The sequence below is a fragment of the Habropoda laboriosa genome, unplaced genomic scaffold (genome assembly GCF_001263275.1).
Source record: "Habropoda laboriosa isolate 0110345459 unplaced genomic scaffold, ASM126327v1 scaffold18, whole genome shotgun sequence".
Classification (NCBI taxonomy): Eukaryota; Metazoa; Arthropoda; class Insecta; order Hymenoptera; family Apidae; genus Habropoda; species Habropoda laboriosa.
Window position 1 is genome coordinate 1,949,245 of NW_017100152.1, and position 22,047 is coordinate 1,971,291.

At 33.5% G+C, this 22,047-nt stretch overlaps 3 protein-coding genes across 4 annotated transcripts; 2 read left to right on the top strand and 1 right to left on the bottom strand.

The window, feature by feature from the left end:
* The first annotated feature begins 10,534 nt into the window (after positions 1-10,534).
* On the top strand, positions 10,535-13,966 carry LOC108575466 (extracellular matrix-binding protein ebh-like). Of its 2 annotated transcripts, none has more exons than XM_017938287.1 (2): positions 10,535-10,563; positions 11,092-13,966. In XM_017938287.1, the coding sequence occupies exon 2, from the start codon at positions 11,121-11,123 to the stop codon at positions 13,860-13,862; it is 2,742 nt and encodes a 913-aa protein (XP_017793776.1). In that variant the 5' UTR covers positions 10,535-10,563; positions 11,092-11,120; the 3' UTR covers positions 13,863-13,966. The 2 variants fall into 2 exon arrangements, with proteins under 2 accessions (XP_017793776.1, XP_017793768.1); XM_017938279.1 differs by lacking the exon at positions 10,535-10,563 and adding an exon at positions 10,578-10,811.
* A 686-nt stretch (positions 13,967-14,652) lies between these two features.
* LOC108575171 (beta-1,4-galactosyltransferase 7) lies at positions 14,653-15,844 on the bottom strand. The gene is given in 6 exon segments (XM_017937901.1): positions 14,653-14,941; positions 15,016-15,162; positions 15,244-15,309; positions 15,311-15,366; positions 15,449-15,663; positions 15,745-15,844. Coding segments are annotated over 6 exon segments (873 nt in total).
* Positions 15,845-16,917: 1,073 nt separating this feature from the next.
* LOC108575539 (melanotransferrin) lies at positions 16,918-21,858 on the top strand. The gene is made up of 9 exons (XM_017938364.1): positions 16,918-17,040; positions 17,214-17,641; positions 17,720-17,837; positions 17,912-18,091; positions 18,124-18,581; positions 18,659-18,823; positions 18,890-18,978; positions 20,768-21,108; positions 21,180-21,858. Exons 1-9 carry the CDS (start codon positions 16,956-16,958, stop codon positions 21,818-21,820), a joined length of 2,505 nt encoding a protein of 834 aa, XP_017793853.1. The 5' UTR covers positions 16,918-16,955; the 3' UTR covers positions 21,821-21,858.
* Positions 21,859-22,047: the final 189 nt, after the last annotated feature.

The following is a 22,047-nucleotide window of genomic DNA, read 5'->3' on the forward strand; positions in this document are numbered from 1 at the left end:
AACGTCTGCGCTATTAAATATGTCTTACGCGCCAACGTAGGTAAGAGGACAAAGCGACCAAATAATTTTTAATTTTCCGTTCTTTTATCAGCGTGTTACATTATCGACAGCTGATTTAAATTCGTTTGTCTAAACCATTTACCCGCAACGCAACTTCCCCTCAAGCGCCTGCAGTGTAAGACCCAAGAGTAGTTGGGATAACTTGAACCGCCTATTTTGCCTCCATTTTGCTAGACTGTGACGTCAGAGGCTTCACTTTAGGTTTGTCGGACAGTACATTGTTACTGACTTGCCGATATGTACAGCCTTGGATTCCGAAACGCAAATGTATATGACTGAATCCATTCTGATTCATCCTAAGGTTTTATATTGTAGGGGATTTATGTGAGGAGGGATAGTAAACTCGAACGGACTTTGTTCTATACTATATTTATTAATACTTTATATCGCTACGTGCTACGCTAAGGATGTCGCTCAATCAATCGCTGGATTCATACTGCCTTTCGCTCCCTCGCATTCACCCTAATGTGATCTTGCATACATGCACACTTTTCGATAGAAGAAAACACACACGCACTTACGCACTCCTCGCCTGATTACTAAAACTAAACATTCGTTCAATATCTTTCGCGCTATCCCAAACACTCGACCTGGCACGCCGGTCCTTACCGCTCCGGTCATAGACCCTCACGCATTCACACAGACAACGCATTCATACAAACACGCACTCACGCTCGGTCATCCCTACAATATTATTTCAGATTTGATTTCAACTTATATTGTTTCATTTGATATTATTATTTTATAGTATATTTATAACTACATGTCTTGAACAAAATTGTTAACAAATATGAAAAATAAAGGAAAATACCTTTATTAACTATAAATATTAAATATTTACTATATTCCGTACAACTAGTATACAAAATTGTAAATTAATGCGTAGCATGAATATTATAAATAGTTTATGCTTATTTGTAAGGAGTGTGAGAAACGCGAGGCTTTGACGATGCAATGGTGGCCTGGTCTTCGTCACCCAGGGTCACAGGAAGAGAAAGCGCACGGATACTTGAGGGTGCTATAAATTAAGCCCTCTCCTAGGACAGTTTGAACTAGGAGGCTCCAACGGTTTCGCAGCGACGCGGGAATAGAGCGCAGAAAAACATTCTGGTTACAACCGTCGAACTAGACCAGGAGTCGGGAACCTTTCGGAGCCGAAGAGTCATTTCAACAAAATAACGTACAAAAAATAAATTTTAGGGAGCCGCAATTTTAATTTAAGTTTAAATTTTAAATTTAAGAATCGAGTCGAAACATTTACGTTACCGACGCATTATAATGATTTTTTGGGAGGTAACTGTCGGTTCTGTGGTGGCAACAGCAGATTTTTATTAAACATTTAAGAGTCGCACTTTTTTCAGCAAAGAGCCGCAGGTTCCCGACCCCTGAACTACACGGACACCCGAGACAACGTAGCAATAAGCGACGATATACAGGGTGGTCCACGCAACTCGTTCACCCTGAATAACTTCTAAAGTATCCATTGTATGAAAAAAATTTTTATATAAATGTTGTATGGTTTGGAGGGATACATTATGTAATGCATATATCTATTTTTTAGGTGGAGGCGTTTCGGAGATTTCAAGATCAACTTCGTTTTTTTAAATGAAATGCTATACTTTTTATGCCAAAATATCGAAGAGCGTTAAATTTTGAGTAAAAAAGTACTGACATTTATTAGCCGTAAACTTAATTATTAACGAATAATTTCACTTTGTGTCTCTGTGGAAAATTTCTGTGCCCACCACGTTCACCAGATTTGTATAGATATGTTATACCGTTGACATTATGAATTGTAACTTGGAAGAAGGATATTTACCAAAAATTAATACTATTGAAGGATTGGCGAAGCCGCAGTATCTGTAAATGATAATGGCGCGTGCCATGTCCTTGTTATAAACACCTTAGAAAGGGACGTAAGTACAAATAGAAATACCTCCACAAGAAATTATTCCGTTTGAATGTCACTATTTTCCAGAAGAACAAAAGTATGTCGATTCGGATTCAGAAAATGAAAATCCACCATGTACATTAGATAGAGTTTCAGAAATAATTAAAAGACTCTGTTTAGATCATTTAAATGACGAGGAAATGGATCACGTCATCGAACTTATTCTTGCATTCGGCATAAAATATACACGTCAGATGACATTCCAATAAATACTAGACAGTATAGATTTCCACCTATTCATAAACAAGAAATAGAACGTCAAATTTTATGTAAATTGGACGATGGTATAATCGCACACTCTAATTCACCGTACAAATTCACCACTTTGGATCGTTCTTAAAAAACCTGATTCTCAGGGCAATCCAAGATGGCGAAAGGTTATAGATTTTCGTAAAGTAAATGAGAAAACAATAGGAGACGCATATCCATTACCAAATATTTCGGAAATACTAGATCATTTAGGCTAAGCGCAATATTTTTCTACATTTGTTTTAGCCAGTGGTTTCCAACAAATCGAAATGCACCTATCTGATAGACAAAAAACAGCATTTTCCACACCCAACGGTCATTATGCATACATACATATATTCGAATTCAAAGGAAGGACTCAAAAATGCACCTACTACTTTTCAAAGATTAATGAACCAAGTTTTACGGGGCTTACAAGGTGTAGAACTTTTCGTTTATTTAGATGATATACAGTAGTAGTTTACACGAAAAATTTAGAAGAAAATTCGTCATTTATTTAAACGATTAGGCGATGCTAAATTAATATTGCAACCTGATAAATGTGAATTTTTGAAAACAGAAGTAAGTTATTTGGGACATATAATCAGTAAGAAAGGACTAAAACCAGATCTGAAAAAGATCGATGCTGTGAAAAATTTCCCTCGTCCTAAAAATCCGAAAAATGTTAGACAGTTCTTGGGTCTTGTTGGTTATTATAGACGTTTCATTAAAAATTTCGCAGAAAATGCCAAACCGTTAACCGAATTACTAAAGAAAAATGTAGAATTTGTTTGGGGTAAGGAACATAAGAAAAATTTTCTTGAACTACGAAAAGCCTTGTCTAAGAAACCCATATTGCAATATTCAAATTTTAACAAACCATTCACGTTGACGACAGACGCCTCAGATTATGCAATAGGAGCAATTCTCAGTCAGGAATTTAATGGACATGATTTACCAGTTGCATATCTCTCTAGAACATTAACTAAACCGGAACAAAATTATTTTACTACAGAAAAAGAATGTTTAGCAGTTTTATATGCAGTATTACATTTTAGACCTTACTTATATGGATGAAAATTTACCTTAGTTAGTGATCATGAACCTTTACGTTGGATAAATTCAATAAAAGATCCTGGAAAAAGATTAGTTCGTTGGAGATTAAAATTACGTGATTATGATTATAGTTTTGTTCACAAATCGGGAAAATTAAGTACGAACGCAGATGCTTTATCACGAAATCCAGTCATTGAAGAAGAAATAATTTCATCTGATGAATTTACTTTATCTGATACATCTAGTAATGAAAGTTACACACCATTATATACCAAACCTCGAAAATTACACCCAATTATAAGATCTGCATGTGAAAATGTTCAGGCACCTTCAGAATTAGGACCTCAAAATCCGGATTCTCAAAAACAAGCAACTGATAAACCAAAAGTAGGAAGATCTTTAGGATCTAAAAGTAAGCCAAAATCTGACTGTAGATCCAGATGCAATAGCTACTAGAACTAGAGCAAAAGCACAGTTTAGTCCATCTGAATCATTATCAACAACACCTCGACCTTTAACTCATGCAAAAATTTCCGACTCTTCTGACGATGACTCGAAAAATGAGTTATCGAATCCTCCGATACTACGTCAGCGTAAAAGCGTATTTCCAAATTTAGAATTTTATCCCGAATCACATAAAACGAATGATCCAGAAATTCATAAACGACAAGGTACATCTTTAATTGACAGTTTACAACAGACAGACGTATAACATTTAAAACCTGGAGAAAACATAGCAATTGAACTTCCTGAAGTTAATAGCAGCAGTGATGACGAAACTTTCGAGACTCCAAATGCAAGTAAACAGGACAAAGCACTTTGTGAATCTACAGATACTTCATCTGACGAAGAAACAATACGCGAAGATTTGTATAACCATATAGAACAATTATTAGATCTGACAAATAATTCGGAAAGTGGTGGGAAATTTCAAAATTAAAATATTAGGGAATCTATTGCAAAAACACCTTGTCAAGAAACTATAGTAGAAGACAAAGAATTAAGTACAATTATTGGGAAAGGTATTTTAGTATAGAGTCGGTCATATATAAACCTCGTTATAATTCTAAACTTCCAACATTATCATCAATAGTAGAACCAATAGCACTATCTACTCTACTTCCGGAAACAAAACGTACACCGTATTCTAAGGAGGGAGGAGAATGTTGCCTCGCAAGAAATCCCGACGAACCCTCGGTCTGGTGGATTATCGTCATAAATTTGTTCAATTACACTTAGCCGCTAGACCGAGGTACCGGTCCTCTCGCGCGTACCGTACCCCCCGTGGAGAGGTCTCGTGCGCGGTGGAAAGTCACGCGGCAACCCCTGGGAAAAACCTAAAAATGGGGATTTTCTAATGTTAAGCAACAATCCCCTTCCCTTGGAAAGAGCTGCGTCCCACCTAAACAACCTCCTCTAATGAAGAGTCAGCACCTACACCACCCAGAAGAAATCGGCCACCAATCAGCAACTGACCGAGCGGATAAAACTAAGGAAACGAGGCAGAAGCGCGTCCTTTTTTGGAAGTCTTGGCAGTTGGTCTTACGAAAATTAGTATTTTGATAGTCTCGTGGCGACATCACCCCAAGTATCACTCTGTTGCAAATAAAACTAGTTCTTAGCATTTCACACTGAATAAATCAAGGTGTGATTAAACTCGCGTACCAGTTCGGCAATTAAGCATCGAACATTACGCGACCCGAACAGAGAGGTTACTCCTGTGTCCAAGTCTAAATTTAATGTCACAGAAAATTCTGAATTTCAAGATATTCATATCACTGAAAAAATACCTCCTGATATACCATATAATTTATCTCGAAATACACACGATGTAAATAAAAAGACAGTATTCTTTTCGCGGGAAAATCTAATTTACTAACATTCAAATTATTATTTCTTCGGATTGTTACTTAGTGACTCCTATTAACAAATTATTTCATGACTAAGAAATTATTAATTTGGAAGAATTGAAAGAAATTAAACCGAAAATTAGACAAATTCTGATTACAAAAAGGCATAAATATAAAATTTTTAGTGTAGTTATCAAAAAGAATCATTTCAATGAACTAGCCAGAGAAATTTTAAATATGGGATCGCAAAATTTAAAAAGAACTCTTTCGCAATTAAATATAGAATCTTTCAGAATATCACAATTTGGCAATTTCACCGATACACTTCCTCAAGGCTTACTAATGGAAATGTTAGTACAAACTTTTGATACTGATATTAAGATAACACTTTGCTATGGTAACATAAAAATACCCCCAGAAGAACTTCGTCTGAAAATTATTACAGAATTTCACGAAAGTTTAATTGGAGGACATAAGGGAGTTACCAAACCATATCGCAGAATCCGTGAAAGATTTTATTGGCCAAATTTACGCAATGATGTTCAAAATTTTATTCGTACTTGTAATAATTGCCAAAATCAAAAACTAGTTCGAACAAAAACCAGAGAATCAATGCTCATAACTGATACACCTATAGAACCATTCGTTAAGGTATCATTGGACACTGTAGGACCTTTACCTCTTACTTCTAGTGGTAATAAACATATTATTACTGTTAACGCAGCTTCCCGAGCTTCTTTGTGGTTGGAAGGTCGGGTTGGCGTTGGTAATTATTGCACGTGTATGTGCCAACTACTTATTGTCACGATGGTGATCGCGCTTTATTTGTTATGACGATTATTGCGGACTGGACCGCACTGGTGTATCAAGAACGTCGAGTATTGCGTGTTAGAGCGCTCAAAGTGGTGTCGATTGCTTTTAAGTATATTAGAATCTGCTCGAATGTCGTGAACTGGCTGTATATATCTCTATTCGCCAAAATGAGGAGTTTATCTTGTTGGCAAATCATGGGCCTTTCACCCCCTAGAGCCGCTCTCCTAGGCCCTCGTGCACTCCCCCGTGGTCCGCAGAGTAGGGCGGGGGCAGAGAGGGAGAGACGGTCCCAAACGGGGGTGTCAGCCCCGCGTGGCGATTTTGCCGAAACGTCGACTTTACAGGTTACTGAGCGCGCAGAGGCAAGTACCGGCTTACCATGTGGCCCGCAGAAGTGGAGAATTTCCGCGGCCATCAGGTAATAAGCCGGATTTGCTCTCTGGCTTGAATAGGCTATTGTTATCAAAAACTTGTAGAAAAACTTCTCAAAAGTAACGTCGCTTGGAATCCGTGCCATAAACCTCTGTTGATTAAACACTTACAATGCAAAACAATTTGACGGAATACTGGATAGCGATACCGGTACCGGACATAAAAGCAGAAACCATAGCACGTGCAATAGTAACCAATTTAATATTGCAATATGGCACTCCACGAATATTTTTAACTGATCGAGGCACTACCTCTATAAATAAAATAATTCATTATATAGCGAAAATTTGTAAAATTCGTCATGTCACCACCTTAGGATATAGACCTCAAACAAATGGTGCATTAGAAAGAAGTCACATTGTATACTGCCCCCCTTACTATGCGTTTAATAGTATGCGTTCAATACTGAAACTATTTCTACAGGCACCAACTTTATAATATTCATAGACCAGTCCTACTGTTGTGATATTTCGTTTCGTATATTTTAACCTATACAGCGCAATTTGCGTGTAACTATGTGTACAATGCTTTGCTTAGAGGTGACAGAAGATTCTTGTTTTGCTGTCATTTGAAAAATGTTCTAATCTTAGTAATGATCTTTGGAATTTATTTTAAGATAAATAATATTGCATATATTGAAATGTCACACTGGCAGAGACAATCAAAACGAAATACTAGCAATTAAAAATATTAAAAAAATAGGTATTTATAATAAATTGAAAAACAATGTAATTATTCAATGCTCAATTTGCATGAGTAGCTTTACAAAACATTTGTCCCAGCCAATTGTGTACATTAGAGTACAGAGTCGTTCTAAATAGGGCAGACAATGTGACCTTATATTCTGTTGATTATATAAACAACTATGAAACTATTTAAACTGTGTTAAAATCATTGTCGCATGTCATCAGTATAGTGATAGTGAATCAATTTAATATTGTAAGTATTAGAGTAACATATGAAATGAAAAACAAACTTTGAAACAAAGAACTATGAAAAATAAAACTCTGAAACTATTAACGAAAAATAAACACGAAAATAAACTGTCTGTCGCGTCCATGTCATAAACTAACCTTCGAGAATCTTTAATTACGGTGTTCCGTATCGGACGGAACACATTGTTCTAACTGAATATATTAGTCATTATATAAATAATTTTGACGATTGGAATCGATTAGTACCCTTTGCAATGTTTTCTTATAATACATCCGTACACGAAGCTATTAATTTTACACCATTTGAATTAGTGTTTGGCAGCCTTGCACGATGTCCAAGTTCTTTTCCGATAGAAGAAAATTTACCTACGTACAATTCATACCTTCACGACCTAATAACGCGTCTTTCCGAAATGCAAATGATCGCAGGACAAAATTTAGTTCAGGCAAAAGAAAAATCAAAAATCCGTTACGATAAAAAGGCACGTCAATTTGGAGGTGGAATAAGGGATATAGCACGCGTACTCGTTGAACCTAGAAAGGGAAAATTCGGTAAGCGTTATCATAGACCACACAGAATTGTCGGAAATATGGATAGGAATAATATTGTATTGGAAGGAAATAACGGGAAATTATTTACCAAACGCGCAGATAAATTGGAACTGGTACATCTGGCCTAACTACTGGTAAAGAGGAGAAAATGGGAATTCGGCTTGTTTGGATACTACTGCTACTATTATCGATCACAAGTTCAAATAGTTTTGATTGGCGCATAGCATTAGTTGTAGACACTAATAAACTAGAGAATGAGTTCCGCAAGAATATCTAAATTTCGACGATATCGTGTATTATACAGTGTAATGTATTCGATTTCCAGTTAAGCTTGAATGTAGCGCTATTCTAAGAACACATTATCTGAAAGAAAAAATTAAGGGAGCCTTAGAAATACAAACGGAAGTAAAAAATTTGGTTGTAGACCATGGTAACGACGGAACAATTTTGGACAATCTTCCAAAGACAATAGTACGCCGTAATGTTTCGTTTGGTTTCATCAACAGTTAGTCGAATGTTATTCGGAACCCTAAGTACGGATGACGCTGAATACTTTAATTCAGAAATAGATAAATTATACGCCGATCAGAAGGAAATTACACAACTCGCCAGGAATCAAACGCACATAGTTATGAGTGATCTTAATAACATACATAAAGTAATCAAAGAAATTTCGCGTAACATTAAAATTAATAGAGATAAAATTAACGAAATGGTACACATTTTGAATGAAGATCATTTATTAAATTATACTATGATGTTAAGTCAATATGCAAATTCAGTTGAAAATTCGCTAAATCATTATATCACAGCTGCACAAAATTTCGTATCAGTAATCACCGTAGCACAGGACGGAAGACTACACCTATCACTACTCAGTAGTTAGAAAATAAAGGCCATAATAAGCGAAATTCATAGCTCGGTAGCACATTATGAAATACCAATACCAAGGAATTACCAAAGGATCGAAGAATTTATGAAAATAGCTTATGCAACCTTGGGACATCATACTGTGAAAATTATCATCACCATACATATCCCACTAGTTGACCGTACAGAATATCATTTATATCGACTTCATGCATTGCCAATACCACAACGTGTAAATGTAGGTTCTAATATTTCGGCTTTTATATCTCCTCGATATCCATATTTAGGACTAAGTAACGATCATAGTATTTATTTTGAAACAACCGAAGCCTTTTTAAGTTCTTGTAAGGAAACCTATTACCAATTTAGAAATATCTTTGTACGAAGCATCGGTATCGGAATCGTGCGAAATATCTCTACTAATAAGGCCAAACAAATTGTCACTTCAATTTTGTAATATTAAGCTTAAATTATCTCACGAATCTTACTGGATTAGATTAAAAACTATTAGAGCATGGTTATACTCAATTAAATAACCCGAAACGCTACATATCTTATGTGAAGATAAAGAAGATACACTACTTACAATCCACGGAACGGGAATGTTGGATATCGAACCGACCTGTCTAGCAAAAACACGCTCTACAATATTGATGGGAACTAAAACATTTACCACTATGAAGCAGTTTTATTATAATCCAAATCTTCTTCTTGATATTAATGAAATCTCTCCGAAAATTTTACAATATCATCACATTGAAACAATTCAAAATATGGACTCGCAACCAACGAAACAATATTCAGCGATCGACAACCGAGAAGTCTCGCGTACGCATTTGTTCGATCGCGCACGGATGAGTCTCTGTTCTTCGTCCCTGAGCGCGGGCTCTACGCGCGCTGTGATTGGCCAGTGTTTTTCGTTAATAATTCAAAAACGAAGCTTCAAATAACATTTTGGTAAAGGAAAAAGTTGTTCAGAGTCACCCCAGCAACCCCCCATTTCCGGGTGTTCGAGGAGTTACGGGACACCCTGTATGTAATTTCATATTTATATTTAGTTCTAATTTTACCCACTATTAATGTTGTAATCTTATTCTATGCCAAATCGGTAACGTTGAAAGCGATACGAAAATGGTAAGGGGGCTCTAAGACCCCCATCGCGACAAAAAAATGCATTGGGTAATGGATCTATTCTATACTTTGTCTGCGGTAATATAAAACGACACGGAAATTCACGAAATAGTAGACGTAGTGGACCATGTGTGATATAAACGAACGCAAAAATAAGTGTCTGCCTAATAATTAAAATGATTACATGAGAATTATGTTGTATATAACTGTAGTTAATATCTCATGTAATACACAAATTATTATAAGATTTGTATTTTTTCTGTGCACCACTAATAATAAATCTTCAATGAAAATGATATGCAAAAATGGTAGTTAAAAAGCAGGTGTAACACAATTAAATAATGTAGTCAATGTTAACATTAGTAAAAAAAAATACATTTGATTCAATTCGATAATAGGCAATAATAGTTAACCTATAAACTACTCGATTTTGGAGGTAGCCATGTTAAATTGGGACGTTTCGATTGCGTAGTAAGCTTGAAATTTATCTCGAAACAAGTTCGCCATTGTCAGTACGACGGGAATGCGTGCTTTATAGGGCTAAGTTTCTAATTCTTTTTAATTTTTTGAGCAAACTGTATAAATATAAAAGGATGTCAGCCGCGTACAATCAGTAAATGATACATTGTTAGATTTATATAAGTTTTTTTGTAACAATGGGCTCTAAATAAAATTAGTGTATGAGGTGAGCGAATTTCGGCTTCTTTCACACCATACGTTGTGGATAGAAGGATCGTAGTGTTCAAGAAATATTAGTCCTCGTCTGAATTTAAAAAATCTAACAGCTGAGTAAAAGGAGTTTAAAATTATCTATTAGTAAAACGTAACACACTGATTAAATAGTACAGTTTCTAAAATGTATTGTGTACGGTCCATTCAACTTTTTCAATCACTATTTGGCTTAAGAACAGTGATAACAGCACAAAAAAAAAGGTTTGATTTACTTGAAGGTGTATTCTTATGTTCTTATGAATTTATTTGGTGCAAAAATTAAGCATGAATGTTTTTTTAGCACAAGTATCATGTATTATCTTTATTTCGATAATTTTAATTGCATAATATACGATTATTGAATTTTTGAATTATTAAGTTATCTTTGATTTTGATTATTTTATTGTATATGGAGATATTTTTTTTTCCATTAGACTCAACTAGTATAAATGAATCATTTCTCTTATTCTTATATTATGAATTTGTTTTGTATACTTTGCAGAGTCCTTAACAGTTTTTGGATGTCTAAATATGCCAGGATGTGCAGCAGTTGGCTGCAACAATCGTAGTGAAAAGGGTTATCTTATGAAATGCTTTCCACGTGATCCAAAATTAAGACAAATTTGGCAAGAACGTGTTGCTAGAGCTGATTGGGAACCATCAAATAACTCTTTTCTTTGTCACGTACATTTTGAACCACAAGAATGGTCCATAACACAAAGTGGAAGAATTAGATTGAGAAAAGATGCAGTTCCATCTATATTCACTGTAACATCCACTAGAAAGTCACCCAAGAAGAGAACAAAGATATTTGATAATAAAGTGGTAAACATATTGCAAGATAAACATAATATAGAGTATATGGAAAATGATACTGAGCATTCGTCTATAGAATATTTAGAAGACCAAGACTTAGATGTTCAAGAAATTGAAGAGCCACCTGCTCGATATATTAAAGGAAACTTAAAAGATACTCATAAATCTATGGAGAAAGCAGAAAGAAGAAATATTAAGATTGATCGTCAAGGAGAAAGTATTGAGATGATGGCTGAGGATAATCTTGCTGATATTAGTAGTCTAGTGAAGCAATGTAATTTTGAAGTTGAATCAAATGATAACAAAAATGAAGTTAGTTTATCCTTAATGATTAATAATTCAGAAGTCACTCAAGTGCCAAGTACAATTGTGAAAGAAGAAATCAAGTTGGAAGTTATGGATCACAATACATTTGAGGATAGTTATGATGAAATTGAAGAAAAGTTGAAACAGATTTGTGATGGTGGATCCACTGAAGATGAGAACTATAAAAAAGAGGGGAAAGAGAAGTTGATTATTAAAAATCAAAAAGTAGATGAAGAAGAAGAAAAAATGGATACAAATTCTGAATTTATTAATGATGCAAATAAAGTTACGTTGTCTACTAATACAAGTCTTGAGTTTTCAACAAAAAGTGAAATTGGACATGTTCTTACAGACAAACAAGAAAATGTTGAGATTATTTTTGGCACTGAAAGTGGAGATGAAAAGACATCTGTACCACACGTTACATCAAAGGTGAATAAAACAGATAACAATGCTTTGGTGTATGATGAAATAATGTGTATTAAAGATGAAAAGAAAGTTTTCAATGAAGATATAGAAGAAAATTTTACTAAGGATGAAGTGCATGTTATACCAAATATAAGAGCAGCTATGAAACGTAAAAGAAGGACAAGGGAAGAAATAATGAAATCGATAAAAAAATCAATTAAAAGCACTTCTGATCAAGACATTAATTCTTCAAGTAACAGTGACTTGTCTGAACAAGAAACAGAAATTAGAAAGGGATTATCTTTATTTTCTCACGAAACTAATGATAAGAAAAATGACATAGAAATGGAAACAGCCAAATTTGTCATCAAAGTAACTGGTGACCCTGATGATGTTACTGAAATTATCGAAGAATTATCATCTAATACAATAGGAACACAAGAACCTAATAAATGTAATACTCTTTCCAAAAATGAAGAGAGTGGTACATTTGTTACATCCATTATAACAGTACTGTCACCCAAAAATCCTAAAGAAATTGTTTACAGGGATATTAATAGTCCATTATTAAAAGATGATTATATAATTTCAAGTAAAAAAGTACCACTAGTAAATCATTCTTCTTGTGAAGAAAGAGAGTTTACAAGTTTAAACTTGATAAATAGTTCTAAAATATGTCATTCTACCTGTTTCAAACATACTTGTTCTGATGAAGAAAAACATCAAGTAAGGATTAATTCACCATTAGAAAATTGTGCACATGGTGTTCAAACCTCCTTGGAAAATAATACTAAATTTATTCCTTCCGATTATGAAGATCTGTTGGAAAGAATACAGATTCAAGAGGATGTTATTGCAAAGTTAACTGATCAGTTAATTACTTACAAGGAACTGGAAAATAGTAAGAAAAACAAAACAACTGAACATGAAATACGAACCAGAGAAATGGAAACACCTAGAATGAATACAAGATCAAGTAGTATGCAACCTTCCATTCTTAGGAGGAAAAATTTAGACTGTAAACAACGATTAATAGAAGATTTAACAGACAGAGTGAACTATTTTGAAGAAATGAACAAAAAGTTAATGAAGACAGTAACACTGGAATCTCAGCAGAAAAGAAAGCTTGAAGGTCAAATTAAACAAAAGGATAATCGAATAAAAGAGCTCAATTGGAAGTTAGAAAAAGCTTCTAAATATCTTGAAAGGGCAGAAAAAAACACAAACACTTATAGAAGGAAAATGATAAATATGCAGACTGTTATGAGAAGAAGAAAGCTTCTAGATGAAAAGATGAGCAAGTTTAATGAAATGTTAATAGATAGTTCTAAACAAGAATTTTCAGAAAAAGTTTTAGTTATGGCAGCAAATATCAGGAAAATTTGTGGAAGAAATGGATATGATAAATTACTTTCTTATGGTTTTCCATTACCACCATTACCAGCTTTAAGGAAAGGAATTCTCAATGAAGATATAGATCATAAAAGTGATGCAGATGAATTACAAAATTCTACAAAGATAAGTGTTAAAGCAGAAAAAGCACATGATACAAATAACGAATTTGAAATAGATGAAAAGGACACAGAACTTCCAGACTCAGTTGGTAAAGCAACTGAATATGAAGGTGCAGAAACTGTGACAGGAACTGTGCAAGACATTTTTGATGAAAATAATGATGGTGATGATTTTAGTACAAATGAACTAAGAGAACATTTCATTCTGCAATTAAATGCAGTTATGTAGCCATAATTTTGTACTTTAAGGACATCCTTTTTTTTTACCACTCAGAGACTGTAATATTAAAGTCATAAATACTTAGATAAGATTTCTTCCATCATTGTACAATACCAACCAGTGTGCTCTTAATAATTATATTTATTGTATAGTAACACTTAATATTCTCATTTTAAATGTAAATATATGTACAAACATTATTATATGTATAATGTAAAAAAAACCATTTTAATCAGTGTATTACAGTATTAAATCATTGTTCATAAATAACTTTCTACATAATGGTTTATCTTATGATATCATTATTCGATATTTTTTGCTTTTTCTAGCGATTTACATTTTAATAGTAAAATAGGAAAATCAGGTTTGCTATGAATTTATTTCAAAATGAATTCATTACTGTCAATAATATTACAATTCTTATGTATCAATAAAATGTTTTAAACCATATGTTGAATTTAATGAAATTATTTAAAAAGAAAACAGACAGTTAAATTAACTGCCCTATTAAAAACATAATAAAACTACAATATAATAATGCTTCTACATATTCAGTTTAAATACTGATTACTTAATGTGAATGTTACTCAAAATATTTGTACATCATTAAACAAGATTATTAATGTGTAAGTAATATGTTAGGAATATGGTAATAAATTATAAGAAGCTATCTCTTTTTTGTTTCATTGGGGTGTATACAAAATGAAAGATGATATAAAATGATTATATTTGATTACACATATGTGTATAGATATATACGTATTTTTTTTTTCTTTTAATACAATTTTTGTTAGAATAATTACAATCTAGTGGTAGACTTATTATTGACCTTCTTTTTTTCCTTTGATTTTCCATCCTTAGAACTAATTATTTTATCACATTCGCACCAAGGTGTATTTATTTTATCGCACATTAAAGAAATATTAAGGACGGTTAATGGAGTATCCCCAATAGTCATTTTAATTGTACCTAACATTTTGTAAGAAACATTATTTAAGCCAGTTTGACGGTCTCGTTTTCGAGTAACTTCACGTTGATTATAACATTTGATCATATCTCGTTTCCTATGATTCCTATCATGTACATGCCTAAAATTGACATAGGTAATTCAACAATTTCATTATTATTTCGCATGTATATTAAGTAATGCAAGGCATCTTACTTGAATGTGTTATGTGTTCCAGTAGATATGTTTTGTGGTCTTATAACTGTTAATCCAGCTTCTTTCAATCTAACATAAAACTCATCATCTTCAAGACCCCATCCCCAATATTTATTAGACATTCCATTTACTTGCATAAAATGTTCTCTGTAGAAATATTTTTTTCATTAGGTTGATCTATCCAATCTTTTTTGTATTTTGTGCCATAATAACTCTCATAATAAGAACCTTTTAATAAGTAATATTCCACCAACAAAAGTTGGGTAATGATATCTAGGATGTAGTTCTGGAGAAAATTTCAAGAAAGCCTACATTTATAAGAGAGGCTCTATTGAATCTAAACCTATCAACCTATTAAAACATAAAAAACTTCATTATTAAATTCAAATCATACTCTTAAATCTATTAGTGATCACATTGGTATAAGAAATACCTGATTAAGTATAAATATATGATAATTTATATTTTGTTTATCTAAAAATTTTTTCATATATGGAGCAAATATCAATAATTCTTCAAAACGATCTCGAAATGGCACAAGTATAGCTAAACGATGCAAAGATTTCGTATAAGCTTCATCATCATTATTCTCTTGTTTATGATAATTGTACTGACTTGACTGAGTAACTATTTCACATTTACATTCATCTAAAATTATAAAATTCTAAGATACTTTTTAAGCACTTAATAGTTCACTGTCAAAAACCATTAGAAACACTAAAAACTTACCAATACTTATAGGTGCAATATTTACCAAGCATGAAATGATAAATGTGATCAAAATGCAAGCAAATATATATTTAGATTTTATATTTTTCCAAACTTCCATGCCGAACAACAAATGTGTAAGTAGAATATCTTAAGTGTAAAAGTACACAAATTACTCATTGAACAGTATTACAAAGATTTATTGATGCAGCAACATTTTCTTATTTCAAGAAAATTAGTAAAATCTCGGTGCTTTTTGTTCTCTTTTTGAAATAAATTTAATTTAAATCGTATTGTCGTTAACATAGTCGAAAATTACCGCTGCATTGATTTGCGAAATGTAGGCTATCCATGATTTCACTCACGAAAGTTAGATAATTGCCATATACAAAAATTGTATTTTCACATACTTCTTTACAGATTATTCAAGTAAATAAATTAGTTGATTTTTATTTAATACAACTTTTCTTTGCTTGCCAAATATTCATCGGTCATTAGACCAAAAAGGAAAGGTTCTTTGCACAAAACACATATTTTCTAATTCATTATATTTAAAATTATGACACACATCGAAATTTAATTTGTACATTATCGATATTCAACGTAGCTCGTTTGAACTTACAAAAGACACTTATTCTATGGCACCAACAATAATTAAACATTTCATATTAATGGACAAATTGTGTCACTATTGCATTGTTTGCCTTATAGCATATAATACTATGATATACAGCGCTATTACGATTCTTAATAATTGAAACCAAAGAAGACCATACTACGTTTATATTTTTGGTTTAAATTAATTCTTTTATATTACAATTACCAAACAAGTATTTGTACTAATTCTTTCATGTAACATAACTTTATAGAACTGAAGAAAATTTGATCAAGTTTATAATAAAATATACATACAACATATTTAGTATTCTAAGTAGCTTATGATAAATTTTTATATTCAATTTATTTTTTCGTTATATTAACTTGTTATTATCTGCAATTTTTTAAATATGAAATAAGTGTACAAAATATGTTATAAAAAGACAAAGAAATTGTATTATGTAATTTACCTTTGCTTTCCCGCCAAAATAACAGTTTGGATGAATGACATTACTATAGTTTGCTAAAATGTATAGTAATACGAATGACGAGAATGGGTAAAACGTATAGTATGATACGTAGGTTTGCATAGTATTGGGTGATGGGTGTTGTCTTTCGTTTCAATTAATGTTTAGATGAAAGAAATATTAAAAATGTCATCCAAAAATTGTGCAAATATAATTTTAATATCCCTGAGTTTGTTCTGCTGTTTTATATATGGTATAAAAATTAATCTTTTACACTTTCAAATTGTTTATAACTATCGTATCACTTTCCGTATATCATAAACAATCATATCTTATGGTTTTTACACACGTGAAAGAACTTTTATTGTTAGTGAACTTTTTGAAATTCAAGTTAGCACTAACAATAATGTTTAAAACTGTTTACAGGACATTTACAGGACAAATTTAATGTTAACAATACTGTTACTTGGTGTACAATATCTGATGCTGAACAGGACAAATGTAATGCTTTTTCAAGAGCAGTTGATCGTGAGAAAGCATTTTTCGACTCTAATTACATTTCATTACAATGCAAACAAGCATCTAATAAAGAAGAATGCATGGCTCTGTTGGATCAAGAGAAAGCACATATAACCACTTTAGATGCTGGAGAAATTTTTATGGCAGGACGCTATCATAGTTTAATCCCATTTATGCAGGAAATATATGAAAGTGGTTTGAATTATCAATATGCAGTTGCAGTTATTAAAAAAGGGTTTTTGACAGATGTTCAAAATTTATATGATTTGAGGGGTAAAAAGGCTTGCTTTGCTGGACTTGGAATGCTCGCTGGTTGGATTATACCAATTCATACTGTAAATATAATTTATTTCATTTTATCTCTAAACAATGTATATTTAATTAAGTAAATGTTTCATTTCTGTGTTATGCAGCTCATGAAACAAGGTGGACTAGAAATTATTGATTGCAATAATCATGTGAAATCTGCTATTAAATACTTTGGGCCTAGCTGTGCTGTAAATTCATTGATAGATAAATATAATCCATTAGGTATAATTGATAATAGTGTTGTCTAATATAAATTTCATTAGTATTTTATATCTTTCAATAATTTCAAATTTCAGGGGACAATTCTGATCAATTATGCAAATTGTGTATTGGAAAACTACCTGGAGGAAGATGTACAACTTCAGATCCATATGCAGGATATGAAGGAGCATTTAGATGTTTGGTAGAGGCAGGAGAAATTGCCTTCTTAGTACATACAACTGTAAATGAAATGACATCAACAACATTTGACTTTAGTAGGCTTTTAATCCAATTTTTCAAATGAAAGATCAATTTGAATTACTTTGTCGAGATGGTACTCGCAAATCTATCGATGAATATACACATTGTAATTGGGGTAACGTTCCATCACGTGCTATAGTTACATCGTCAGCTACAAAAGTGGAGACTCGCCGATTGTATCAGCGATTTTTAGAAAAAGCAGTTCGAGTATTGAATAAACATAACTCACAGAATTCGACAGAGTTATATGACAATCGTTTTGAAAATCGACCAGGATTTAATTATAGATTTGGTGAAAATAGTTTCAACAAAAGTGAATATTTCAATTCTAATGAATATAACGCGGAGAATTTCGACAGTCGTAATGGATATGAGAAAAGGTACAATGGAAATGGGCTGAATTCATGGGACGAGAGTCATTCAACGAACATACAACCAATAGAAACGTTCAACTTATTTGAATCTGCACCTAGATATGGAATGCATCACAACTTAATTTTTTCTGTATATATGATTCATTTTTCTTTTTTAATACTATTAGTACTTAAATGAGATCTGTTTTATTTTTATTTTTATTTTAGGATTCAGCACGGGATTTCGTTCAATTGCCGGAGAAGGATCAAATGTACACTGGTTATTTAGGCAGATCTCTAGATCAAATATTAGGAGTCCGTCGTTGCCCCGTCAATAGAATGACTTTATGTATTACATCTGATCCAGAAATGGAAAAATGTATAAGAATGAAGGTAAGTATTTGAAAAATAAATATTATACCGTTATGAAAAATAATATTTAATGTTTTTACATATTAGATAGCATTGAAAGCACAATTATTGAAGCCGGAATTAAATTGTCATAAGGGTCACAGTCAGATTCATTGCATGCAGGCAATACGAAGTGGGTATGTATAGTGTGTAAAAAGAAAATGAAAAAAAAGTATTCTATTAAAAAGTATATACAGTAATATCTTTCACATTGTCGCTATTCGAGCTCCCTCACACTGTCGCCTAGCTGCTTCTACGCCTAGGCATACGCTATTGCTACGCCTATGTTATCTTTCTTGGAGTCAGTTAAGCATGCGAAGTGTGTAATGCGATGCGGTTCTTTTGATGAGAGTTCACGACTTGACAGTTCATAATACAATAATATAACTTTTTTAATTTTACTTTTTTCTAACTGAAAATTTGTTTACATATTGGTGAGATTTTTCTGATTAAAATGAGATCAAACGTGATATAATTTGGACCACATTGGCTTTCACATTATCCACGAAACCTAATCTCCCCATTCACAGTGTCGTTTCGGCCCTGTTCCTCCCTTCATATTGACGCTGCTGAAACCTAGTCCCTCCCTTCACGTTGTCGCTGTCACATGGACAGTGCCTTCACGTAGGCTGTGCCTTCAAATTTTCCAGGTACAACTTATAGTTGGGGCCACGATATAGCGAGGTCGTAAATTAAACTCTCAAAAATCGGCATCGATTGATGTTGCGGCACTCAAGGCCGTGTGTTGCAGTCTGTTTGAGGGTTCCAACAATAAACGAATGGTAGCATATGATTTGGTACTTCAAGTAGAAAATGGTATTTCATTTACAAATGGAAAATATGTTAATATTAAAGCTACACAATCCTTTTGCATTTTCTATCTGTATATAACACGAGCAGGTAAATGAAGATGTTAAAGACCTCAATAAGACCTTTACTTGTAACCGTACTTCCAAAAGCGGCTTCCCCCAGAGGGAGAAACCCTAATTTGTCCTAGCTGCATGCAGTTTTCAGTAAATATATTAGAATCAGTTTGACTTTCGCTGGATACAAGAATTCTTTGTACGGTCCTGACCATGGTTTCAAGTACTTATCTGCTCGTATTTCTGTCAATTTCGGGGTCCCGGCAGCTAAAACATGTTTACTTTGACGCCTAACCGATTTTACGACCTCGCTATATCGTGGCCCCGACTATATGTATTCGACGGAAAATGTGAAGGCACAGCTTATAATGAAATCAAATGAGTTACTCCGTAAGTATTAATAAGTAAATGTTGTTCAAATTGTATCGTGTTTGGTCTCATTTTAATCAGAACAATCTCGTCAATATGTTAATAACTTTTTCATACAGAAAAAGTTAAAAGTAAAAACGCTGGTGTTTAAATCGCTCGATTGCCTCGACACTCGAAAATCGTGTCTCTTCTACCCAAACTGACACCTTTCTGTTCTGACCAGAGCGACAATGTGAGAGATATTACTGTACAGTGCTTCCTCGAACAACCCGATTTCACTTATACGCAGTTTTTTTTTTTTTTTTTTTTTTCGATTATACCTTCGACGTTCATTTTGAATGAATTTACACATTTAGCATACATTTATAATTTTCTTTATCATGGCAAATAAGAGAGGTGAGAAAGAGCGAATGCGAATTCGTTTGCATGACCTAATTCTTCACAAATTGCCACTGCATACAAGAAGGTACATTTAAGTAATTACATAAATGTGCGTGTATGTGTGTAAATACATGTACATGCATTGGAAGAATATAAATGTTCTTCAGTTTTTGGTAAAGAAGGGGGGGGGGGGGGGTCCCAACAACGCGGATTTCCATCTACACGGTTAGTCGACGTCCCTAACCCCCGTGTTGATCGAGGGAGCACTGTACTTGCTTTTTGTAATAAAATTGTTTCTTTGTTTTTCATTTAGAATCGCCGATGTAGCAATATTGGATACCAGTGACGTATATACCGCTGGCCTGCGCTTCAATTTGATTCCATTTATATCTGAGGTTTACAACTTACCCACACCAGAATATTATGTTGTCGCAGTAGCGAAAGAAGAAGATGACAACACAGATCTGACTTATCTTAAAAATAAGTATACTTGTCACACGGGAATCAACACAGCTGCAGGTTGGGTATATCCATTGGCGTATCTTATTTCCAATACTTGGATCAGAGGCTACGGTTGTGACTCGGTTCGCGCTGCTGCAGAATATTTTAGTAAATCATGCGTTCCGGGCGCTCTTAGCACCGAATACAATACAGGTAATCAGAATTTTTCTGTCGATGGTCGTCACCAGTTTTATTGCATATTACCAATTTATTGCATATTACAGGTGTCCCATATGATAATATGTGCGATTTATGTCACGGTGCAAGTTTTCGTTACTGTCGCAGAGATGCGTCTGAAGATTATTTTGGATATACCGGTGCATTTAGGTGTTTAGTCGAGGGCGGAGGACACGTTGCTTTCGTAAAGCATACGACAGTCGCGGAAAATACAGATGGAAAGCGACGAGAAATGTGGGCGCGTAATACTTTTACGAAAGACTTTGAACTACTTTGCCCGGATGGTACCCGTCGGCCAACAACCGATTACATCAATTGCAATTTAGGAAAAGTGGCATCAAACGCCGTAGTTACGCGTGGTGGATACTACGATTATAACGAAACACAGATAAACGCTTACATAAACTTATTCATTTATGCCCAACAATTTTATGGCAGAAAAGAGCAGGACGAATTTAGCTTTAGTATGTTTTACAGTCAACCACCGTACAGCGATCTAATTTTTCAAGATGCTACGCAGCAATTGATGGTAATACCGCCAGAAAAGAGAGAGTTTAGCGCGTATTTAGGCCCAGATTTTATGAGAGCTAGAAGAATCGTCGATTGTAATGCTGGTGCATCAGCTATAGAGCAATCGATAGTAGCTACGATAACTATGATTATACTCACATACATATTTAGTAGATAGATAGAATATTTGATAATTATTTCCTTGACCAATGAATCCCCCCATTAAGTATACGTGTACATTCGGTAAAAAATGAACAAAGAATAGAATAGAATAAAAAAGTTACAATATATTACTTTAGAAAACGTATTTAGCTGTATCTGCTGGTTTTTTTAATCTTTGCAACTTGATGTGTTCACAAATTAATTATATTTGCAATATTTTATACATTTGTGAATTGTTAAAGG